This window comes from Terrapene carolina, unplaced genomic scaffold (assembly GCF_002925995.2).
Source record: "Terrapene carolina triunguis isolate 2854851 unplaced genomic scaffold, T_m_triunguis-2.0 Scaffold89, whole genome shotgun sequence".
In the NCBI taxonomy this organism is placed as follows: Eukaryota; Metazoa; Chordata; order Testudines; family Emydidae; genus Terrapene; species Terrapene triunguis.
Window position 1 is genome coordinate 9,618,644 of NW_020664440.1, and position 10,972 is coordinate 9,629,615.

The 10,972-nt window shown below is 40.7% G+C and overlaps 1 protein-coding gene across 3 annotated transcripts in view; it reads right to left on the bottom strand.

Moving 5' to 3' along the window:
- Positions 1-10,972, bottom strand: part of SHQ1 (SHQ1, H/ACA ribonucleoprotein assembly factor) — a 105,854-nt gene that overhangs the window by 94,691 nt on the left and 191 nt on the right. The window contains exons 1-5 of one of the 3 annotated variants that reach the window (XM_026650473.1): positions 8,072-8,233; positions 6,039-6,223; positions 5,119-5,183; positions 3,480-3,602; positions 584-735 (exon numbers count right to left, since the gene is read on the bottom strand). In XM_026650473.1, coding sequence (XP_026506258.1) covers positions 584-735; positions 3,480-3,602; positions 5,119-5,183; positions 6,039-6,181 — 483 coding nt within the window. In that variant the 5' untranslated portion in view covers positions 6,182-6,223; positions 8,072-8,233. Of the gene's footprint in view, positions 1-583; positions 736-3,479; positions 3,603-4,701; positions 4,840-5,118; positions 5,186-6,038; positions 6,224-8,071; positions 8,234-10,972 lie in introns of those variants that run through there. The other 2 variants (XM_026650472.1, XM_026650474.1) reach the window with 2 other exon arrangements.

Consider the following 10,972-nt stretch of genomic DNA (forward strand, 5'->3'; position numbering starts at 1 on the left):
TTTCACTCTATATGCATCCGAAGAAGTGGGTTGTAGCCCACGAAAGCTTATGCTCTAATAAATTTGTTAGTCTCTAAGGTGCCACAAGTACTCCTATTCTTTTTATAAGCATACGCTCTAATCCATTAACCAAGCCATTAGTGAAAACACTGAATAGTATCAGAACCAGGACTGACACTTGTGAGGACCCACTAGATACATCCTGCCAATTTTACTGCAAACCATTGAGAACTACACTTTGAGTATGGTCTTTCAACCAGTTATGCACCCACCTTACAATAATCGCATCTAGACCACATTTCACTAGTTTGCTTATGAGAATGTCATGTGGGACTGTTTCAAAAGCCTTACAAAAAAATCAAGATATATCTACTGCTTCCCACTATCCACTAGGCCAATAAACCTGTCAAATGAGGAAATGAGGTTGGTTTGACATGATTTGTTCTGAACAAATACATGTTGCTAAATTGAACACATTTGAAACATTATTGCACTGACTTTAAGTCCAATTGAAATCAGCATGATAGGTCATACCAAACACTATAAACTTAATAGCGGTCACTTTTAAAGAAAAATTACACACCTGCAATCGTTGGAACACTCCTGATTTCAAATTTCCAAACCCATAGCAGCACTGTAAAGTGCTTTCTGCAGTTTCATGATAAGGGGTCTGTTCAATTTCCCAGTCAAATTCTTCCTCTTCCTCCTCCTCCTCAGCTAGCTCAGCAGAGGTACCTACAAATGTTTTGTATCACAAAAAAGAAAAGGATCTCAAAGTTACACTTTGACTAAAGTATCAGCTAATGAAAAAATTACTAGTTAATCTATGAATCAGGCTTTTTTTGTTTTACTAATTTTTTTAAACTATTAGGAAAACTTCTCTAGTATCAGACGACCCTATAGTTTCCAGAGAAAGGAAGGAAAATGGAAGATCGACAAAGGATTTTTGCACCATCAACACATTTCAGCAATAACAAAGTCCGCATTCATTTTTCTACTGCAGTTTAGATTATTTTTCTTTAAAATGGCACTATATAAACTATAGTTACAAAGTTCAATGTTATTTTTAAAACTAAGCCATGAAAACTATCTGGGGGATAATTTAGTAGTTGAACATATAAATGTCATCTAGGTACCAAATGCACAAGTATATATTCACTGTGTGCATTATGTGTGGCCCACATACCAGTATACAAATTAGATCCATGTCCTTCTTAGCTAGTGAAAGCCTGTGGGTAAATTCTGGAGTTGTTTTTGAATGTCAACACCTCTATTCAGGAGTGCAAAACATCAGGTGCTGCTGACAAACCTGTTACTTCTGGGGGAATTCTGCGCCATTGGGCATGTGCAGAATTCAAGTTCCCCACAGAATTTTTTTTTTGTCCACAGAAAATACATTCTGCTAAAGAGGCGCTAGTTACGTCTTTCACCCACCAGGGGCTGTTCTGGCCCCAGAACATAGTAAGCTGCTCCTGGGTGGGAGCAGCCAGCTGCAGATAGGGAGGAGAAGATGCTGCATTCCTCACAGCGCCCTGCTCGTGGGGCCAAGCGAGGAGGTACAGGGCATGGGGGGGGGACAGAAAGCATAGGGTACATGGGACTGCTGGGGGGGCTCAGAAGAGCGTGTGGGGGGGATAGAGGCACATGTGCCTGACTGAATGAGAGAGGCTAGAGATCAGCCAGGGTCTGCATGGGGGAGGGTCCCCAACAATTCCTTATCCCCCCCGCCGGAAAAAAAACAACTGCTCAATACTTCTCCCACCCACACCCAACAACCTTCTAGGTTCTCTCCCAGGGTCCTTCCAAGCAATTACTTCTCTCTCCCTCAGCTCCTCCACTACCCGAATCCCCCAAGCCTTTGCACTGCTTCTGAGGAGTGCGGGAAATACATTTCTGTATTGTAGTTTAAATGAATTATTACTCAAAGTTCTGTATTAATATGCCTAGTAAGAAATCTATTGGTCAAAAAACATTTCCTGAATCTTTTTTGTTGTCTGTATTGTTACAGACATACTTGCTGACAGGTATTATGAAATAAATTACCAAAATAATTCAAAGTGGCACGATAATATTGTTATTTTGAAATATAAAATATGCATTATTTTGCAGAATTCTAAAATATTGTGCGCAGAATTTTTTGATTTTTTGGTGCAAAATTCCCCCAGGAGTAATCTGTGCTCAAATGGCTCCACTATTTTCTTTAAGAGCTCCCAAAGAATGGTTATGGGTCACTGTTCATCTGCACCCACAACTCTCTTTGGCAGGGTTCCACAGGGTTCTACACGACCCACCTTGTTTGACATGTCTCTAGATCCATCAGGAGGATCAGAGAGGATATATGTGTATTTGTATGACACCTATATCTAAAACTTTATTTTATCTTAGTCAGCATGACTGAGAATCCTTCCCTGTGCCTAACGGAGAGTAAAGCTTGGATGAGAGCTAACCTGAAGAGACTCGATCCACAGAAGACTAAGATAATGAGCAGAGACTGGAGGAGGCAACTGGAAGGAATGTCAGGTTATATCAGCTTTTTGATTGAAGGTCGTGTGCCCACCATTTGTAACACAGGTTCAGAATTTGAGGGTTCATGATGGTTTATTATTGCCTCTCGATAGCCAAGTGGCATTTGTTCTAAGAGCCGTTTTTACACATACTTGGCAAAAAGACAATGACTTTATTTTGGATGCAAGCCTCATCAGTTATGCTTGCTTCTATCACCCTGATGATTGGTACTGCATTGTGCTCTACCCTGGATTACACCTTAAGACCATTCAGAATGCTCAGATAATCAGTGAGCCACATTCTGTACTATTAAGCAATATTTCATACAGAGAGACCCTCACATTAATGCTCCATGCACGATCAGGGCCCCACATTCCTACATGCGATAATGGAGGCTCAGAGACAAACCAGATATATACCAAGAGTGAAACTGTGGCCCCACTGAAGTGAATAGCAAACCTCACATTGACTTCAATAAGGCCAGGATTTCACCCCCAAGATCACAACTTTGTATATTAAAAAAAAAAAAACCCACACACGGAAAGAGATATTGCTAATTATTTGGTAAGAAGACAGACAATCACACAATTAACCACATTTATTAAAACTTTCTTCTATATGTAACAGCATCTTTAGGTCTTTTGCAGGGATTGAACCTGGGACCGCTAGATCTAATGAGCTACTATACTTGAGTTAAAAGACCAGATACCTTAGCACAAAGGCAGCAGAAGAATCTCAAACCTCTGCATATACAAACACTACAGGAGAACAAAGGATTAGTAAGTGTTGCTATTTTGAGAGAATGCAACTATAACTCTTACAAAACACTTTCTCAAACCATGTAAATGTGTAATGCACTTCACACAAGGGAAGTTTTCTTGCTTACAAATTCACCTTACAAACTCAAACAAAAAATCAACTATACAAATTAAACTTTTAAAATATGTTATATTTTCCAGTGTCAGTAATCATACCTATCTCTTCCACTAATGGTTTAGCTGATCTAGATTTCTTCTGTGCTAACAGAGCCGTCAGCATGTCCAACCCATCAAAATACTGACCAGAAGTCTCCTTAGGCAGTCGAACTGTAAAAATGCCTTGAAAGAGAAGTTAAAATTTCGTTCAGATGTATAACAATTTAAAAGATAAACTGTGTAAAAAAAATGTACAACCATTTCTCCTTATTGAAGCTAAATGTTCGGGAAGCTATTTGGGTGTATTTCACCCAGGATGCATGCAACTAAATTTTTCCTATGTGTTCATCTCTATGCATTTTTTAGAGTTAACCTGACTGTATGAATTCCACAGAAACCAGATAATTAAATTATTTTTCAAAAGGTACACAAATGCTGAATCATTATAATTTATGGTGATGTCTTGACACAGCTCATATAACAAAGATAGAATAAGTACATTTTTATTTTTAAACCTTTTTTCCCCTCAAATAATCAACCATAAGATTAAAGAAAGACACATTTAATATTCTGATGCATATTTTATTTCAGGTGTATAAACATGCCTTTGGAGGCAGCAGACTGTATCTTAATAAGCCCAGGTCTTGGTTACAAAACATATTCTTGTGGGGCTTTATTTTGTTAATTGAATAAATTGTTGAACCAGATCGTTTACAATTTTAAGTCCCAATGCTGCAGTCACTTTCACACACACAGATATTGTACTTACATATGCATAAAGTCCCACAGCAATCAACAGGCAATGCACAGAGCTCAGCACAGATCTCATTACAAGATCCAGGCATTAAATTTTGTAAATCTTGAGCAAGTTGTATATATATTATTTACCATGAGGCCTGAAAATGTGTGTCTACTTCCATGTTTTGACATCACCATATGAAAGATAATGCAAATGTCATAGCAAATATGAATATTGTATGGTATTTCTACTATTGCTGCTTCAACACAAATTATAATTTCTTTCTGGAGCTCAACAAAAAAACTTTACTAGTCCTGTCTCTACAGCAATACATTACTTTTGGTGGGATGTAGGATGGCTGATGTGTGTATTTCCATTGATTTCTTTCATAAGACTAGCCAGATGTCTGTCTTGAGATTTGCTCTCTTACTAGTTACTGAAATTTATTCATTCTTATATTTCTTGCAGGCTGAATAGATTACTGATCTTGGTTCAGTGACTTATATCGTTCATGTCACATTGGAAGAAATCATATACATAGACCTTTCTTTAACAGGAACATTATGATCTGTATCCATGAAGAATTCAGCCTTCGATATAGAAAGTTCTATTATGAGAGCCATTCTCACTCATGGTTGGTCACTCAATGTCCTTTCAGTAGATGAACACCAGGGGCTAGCTCTTCATGCCAGATAAGAACAGAACATGGAAATGTCATTACCTTCCTTCTTTTTAGCTAGCATAACCCATTTGTGTTTATATGGTAAATGTATACAAAACAAAACACTCTGAACTACAGGTTTTAAAACACAACCAGAACCAGGAGGAATCCCAGTTAAACATGCTTTGCTGCAAGTAAATTAAAAGTTCTGTGTAATTACAATGCAGCAGAAGGTACATTAGTAGACATACTGTGTTGTGTTTTTAATAATAAAAAAAATCAACATTAACAACTAATACCTTTGTCCACATTATAAGATGCTTTTTCTCTTCCATCTTCCACAATTCTTCCAGGAAGAGTTAACCTATGGACAAAGATGACATGTCTTATCAAACACCTGATTTATCATCTAGACTAATGGCTCGACCAGTAAGAATATATGGCACATTCCCTAAGCAGTACAGAGGATTTAACTACATGACTCTCCTTGATGTTAATGGAAGTCATGCAGCTAAATCCCTGTGCGCTACTTTGAAAGTTTACCCCCATGTAGTAATGAAAGAGATCAGCATTTGAGAGAGAATTTGATGTTCCTGTCTTCCCAGCCAGGATAGGATCAGCATCACTACAGAGAAGACATCCTTGGCACTATGTGTAACAGGTAAAGGATTTTGCCATTTCAAGGAATGAAGAGAGTTGACCCAGAATGACAAGACAGAAAAATCCTTCTGTTATTTTAGACTAATTGATATATTTATTGTCCACCCACCTACTCAACCCCCCTTATTGTATATGAACAGGTGCAAGAGAGGAGAGCTGGTGCTTTGATGCTTGAAGTTCCCATAACAAGAGAAAGAAAAGAGCTGTTAAAATTACAAGATACTATAGGCGAACGGTTGTCAAACTTTTTCAGTGCGGATGACCTCTTAATATTGAAATTGTTTCATGGATCTTCTATATCATTCATCATTGCATTACTTATCTAACATGAAAAAGTAATATCAGGAATGCATTTAACATATTTTAGCTTCTTTTAATGTGATTTAGCAGCTGGAAACAAGAAGAGAACCAGCACCATGTGACCAGCCAGTTCTCTGCAGACCACAGTATAGGAACTGCAGCAGTAGAATGTTCTGTAAGACACAGATATAAAGTTGATTCTCTTTTCAGTATTTTTATTTTATGAAGCTCAAGGTTTTAAAATCCCTACATTACTTGCCTGAGAAAGTAAGGCTTAGCATAAAATTTAAAATCCTTTTCTTCAAAATATACATCAAACTCAGAAACTTTGGCATAAGGTACATTGATTGTTATAGTAAGAAAATCTGGGTCCTGGCTCAGTTCAAATGCTGGAGTTATCATGATGAATGCAGCTGAACAGGCAACCACACTCCCTGTAAAATCCTATTGAAAAAAAGGAAGAAAAAAAAAAGATTACCTTCACAAAAGATAACTGCAAAAATAAATACACTTTCTACAACAGCATTTAAGCTTGGAGGAGAATGTGATATCTTCTATACACCCGTGAATAGAAGATCTATGAACAAAAGAACTGTTTACATTTTCATCGTCAAGAATTGTAAAACAATCTCTTTGGTTCCTAATTATAGCTCTTTAATCAAACCAACTAAATGAAGATAAACTCCTGAAGTATTTTAAAGTGTCAAGCATATTCAGTATGTAAAGCATAGAGCTGATCGTGCTAAGTTTTGGTTAATTAACTACCTCTAATAATCATGTCAATGGAGAAACAAGAGTTTTTAATTTTAGCAAGAAAAAACATTCCAGCTATTTTTTGTTGTTGTGGGTTTGTTTTTTTTACACTTATGCAATGCAAAAGAAATTCTGAGCCCTACTAACGTCATAATTAAAACCCGATAAACCTGGGAGAAGTATAATCCATTACACGAGAAGATGGTGGTACATGACCAATTTACTGATGCTTATGACTAGTCATCGTAATCAGAATTGGATAGAATTCAATATACAATAATTGAAAATAAATTCCCATAGGGAGGCTATTGATCATGGTGTGTACTATTTAATCTATTATTATTCAATTCCCTTTTCCCATGCACACACTTTTTTCCCCAGAAGAATCTTTATAAAATATTTAGGAATATGGTAGGAAAAATGGAAGAGGTAGAAGATGGAATTGATATGGTTCATGGGACTGACTTGCTATTGCACATATGAGCGAGTGTTAGCTTGCCCTGTTTGATTTCAGAGTTCCTAAAACCTGAGCTCTGCTATAGCCAAGGCCGTCCTTACCCATAGGCAAACTATGCAGCTGCGTAGGGCACCATGAAATTTGGGGCACCAAATTTCCTAGTGTCCTACGCAGCTGTGTGCTGCTCCAGCAGCCAGCCCGATCCCCCGGCCAGCTGAGCCGGCCAGGAAAGCTGCCCCCACTCCCACTCCACCCCTTCCCCATAGCTCCTGCCCCTGCTCCACTCCCCCTCTTCCCAACCCTGCTCTGCCCCAGCCCCACCCTCCACTCCACCCCTTCCCCTGAGCTACGTCCCGGGGGACTGCAGCAGGGGTCGGGCACACCCTGCATTTACCAGGCGGCAAGAAGTGGAGCGACCTGGCCCCAACCCGCTCCACTCTGCCTGCTCGTCCTGGGGGATGGTTTACCCCTGCCCCTCACAGACCTTGGGCGCAGCCCCCACCCACGTGGAGGCCTGGGGCTGCCACCCTCTTCCCCCCCCCCATGCGTAGGGGCTGCATAGGGCACCACAATGTCTAGGGATGGCCCTGGCTATAGCAGTTGAAAAAAAAGATCAGTCTAGCAACCTGATGTGTTTTGGCTTCATTGCATTTGCACATCACAGTAATGGAATCCTAATAATGATTAAAATCATAAAGGCAGGAAAAGTCTCAGTAAGTGTAACCTCTATATGGAATAATTTAGATAGTCATGAATTTAATAAATGGCTTTTACGTAAGTATCTTACAACAAATAATGAAAAGTTTGACATGGACCAACTAAACACATATCAACCAAGTACTCCTGACTTTCAAACACTGCATTCATTCCTGTTTTTAAAAAGCAGGTTATAATTTCCCAGGTGCTAAATGTTAGATCTGTAAAATTTCATTAACTGAATTAAATAAAATTTGGAAGAGAATTGAAATATGATGAAAAGTATACTAAAGCAGAAAAAGAACTTATTAAAAACTTATTTTAAAAAAAATCACTTAAAAGTATGCTTTGAACATGACAAAGAATCACAGTATCAAATTACTCACAATTTCACAATCTAAAATTCTGCTGAGCAATGAAGATATTAACACCTCATTGCACACGTAGAGGACAGTAGACCCTGAAATGTTGAAATCCAATATTACAGAAAACAGGCTGAAAAATATGAGCCAGATTTATGATATATTAAAGCACAACCCTCAAGAACTGGGGTGGGCAAACTTTTTGGCCCGAGGGCCATATTTGGGTGGGGAAACTGCATGCAGGGCCATGAATGTAGGGCTGGAGCAGGGGGTTGGGGTGCAGGAGGGAGTGCAGTGTGCAGGAAGAGACTCAGGGCGCAGGAGGGCTGCGGGCTGTACGAGGGGGCTCAGGGCAGAGGGTTGGGATGCAGGAGGGGGTGCGGAGTGTGGGAGGGGGCTCAGGGCAGGGGGTTCGGGTGCAGAGAGAGGAGCAGAGTCCAGGGGGCTCAGGGCAGGGGGTTCGGGTGCAGGGAGGGGTGTGGAGAGCAGGAGGAGGCTCAGGGCAGGGGGTTGGGGGCTCAAGGAAGGGGGTGGGGGAGCAAGAGGGTTCAGGGTGCAGCAGGGGCCTCAGGGCAGGGGGTTGGGGTGCAGCAGGGGGCTCAAGGCAGGGGGTTGGGGTGCGGGGTGCAGGCTCCAGCGCAGCGCCGCTTACCTTGAGCGGCTCCAGGGTGGCACTGGCACACTGGTAATGTTTAACTGGTCAATATCAACTTAAATAAAAAAATCACATCCGGAGGCAAAAAAGGAACTGCAACCATCCAGGGAAGAATTCCCCCAATAATTGACTACCATATGCAGCCTTACGCTGCTTCCCTAACAGTCCCAGGCATACAGAGCATTCTTGAGGTGTCAGAAGAGAATCCATAGTACTGAGCAGGAATCGAGGCTGCAGCAGAACCTATTGCTAGCCTGCATAAAGCTGCTGTAAATTAGTGTCCCACAGCTGGCCCAGAATCAATGTGACCAAAAAGCAACTTAAAATTACCTTTGCCTCTCTTTCCCTAATCTGTGCTTTCTGTGAATTACAGCTATGTATCTTATTACTACAGATACATCACTATTCCTGTTATAAACCCAGTTTTTCAGGGGATATTTTAATTCATCAACAAAAATTAATTCCATCCTACCAGGCAAAAAATTGGTTTGGCTCTTATAGGGCTCCACAAATATTCTTTTGATCAGCTAGAGATAATTTTCTTTAGGAGAAAAAAAACCCTAAGAATTAGTTTGTTTTTTAAAAGGAAATTTATAAACTATCCTGGATGCCTTTTTGGTGGATTTAAAAATAAATCCTTTAAAAACAAAAGAATTATAATTTGAAAAAGAGCTATTCTGCATGGAAAATAATATTTTCACAATAGTCTTTATTAAACAGACCCACGTTCTTATCACAATAACGTCTTCTTTAAGGCCATAATGCACTGCATTAGCACAACGCTACCTAATCTACTTAATAGATCACACAGCTAATAGGGCCATCAGGTGGGAATGGAAGCAGAGGCCTTGTCTACACTGCCACTTTACAGCACTGCAACTTTCTCTCTCAGGGGGTGAAAAAACACCCCCCCTTAGCATTGCAAGTTTCAGCGCCGTAAAGTGGCAGTGTAGACAGTGCACCAGCGCTGGGAGCTGCTCCTTTTGTGGAGGTGGGTTTTTTTATAGTGCTGGGAGGTGCCGCGACTAGACAACCACGTTGCTAGTGAAGACGTGCCCATAGATACTACTGCTTTTGGCAACAATTCACTTCAAATCAACACCCTGATTCTGAATCAGGGCTGTGTGATACATTTGCAGATAAGAAAATACCATGGATCTGAATACTTGCTAGATATTTCACTTTTTCTCTTTGCAACACCCATCACTTTAAACACCGTATAGTAAGTACGATTCTGAAGAGTGCATTAGTTAAGTGAGAGGTAAAGATCCATTAGATCATCTAGTGCAGTGGTTCTCAAACTTTTGTACTGGTGACACCTTTCACATAGCAAGACTCTAAGTGCAACCCCCCTTATAAATTAAAAACACTTTTTTATACATTGAACACCATTATAAATGCTGGATGCAAAGCGGGGTTTGGGGTGAAAGCTGACAGCTCATGACCTCCCCCCCATGTAATAACTTCATGACCCCCTGAGGGGTCCCAACCCCCAGTTTGAGAACCCCTGATCTAGTTCATTCCCCCCAATGTAGGATTGTCCTCTACAGTGTATTTATTATCCTGTGCTTTACCCAATCAAGTTTCAATTGTCCCAAAGTGATTCAACTTCCTTTTTGTCACACCACGGCCTTTCCACTGCAATATGGTGAAATACCTCTGACCATTATGTGGGGTTTAGACACAAGAAAGGCTTTTTTTTAATTATTATTTCATGCCCTTAACATTATGACATTGAATTAACAGTCAGGAAACTGAATAACCAAGAGCCAATTTAACTGGGATTTAGGGTAAATGTGCTTTCGAAATAAAACTTTGGGCTTGTCTACACTGAGAAGCTGGACTGCTTCAACTATACCCCACAGTTGAAGCAGTACAACGCCCCCACCCCCCTTCCTGTGGGTGCAATTATACCACTATAGCTATTCCCCTACAGAATGGGAGACTAGCTATACCAGTCCATGCAACTCTATTAGTTTAACTGCATCCATGCATGGATGGGGGAGAGAGCTACAGGGGACTAAAGCCACTTTACCACACTGTGACTGCACCTACGGGTTGTGCCTGTACAACCATGCTAGGAAAGACGCACAAAAAAACCCCCACACCGCTAACCAAACCAGTGGGACCCACACGGCCGGGGGTGGGTAGCGCGATCTCCCCCTGGCTCCTCCATACCAACCCTTCAAGGACACCTAGCCCAGGTTTCCAGGGTGCCTCTCGGGGGTGCAGAAGGGGCCGGCTCTGGCTGCCGGGGGGGGGGCAGACGA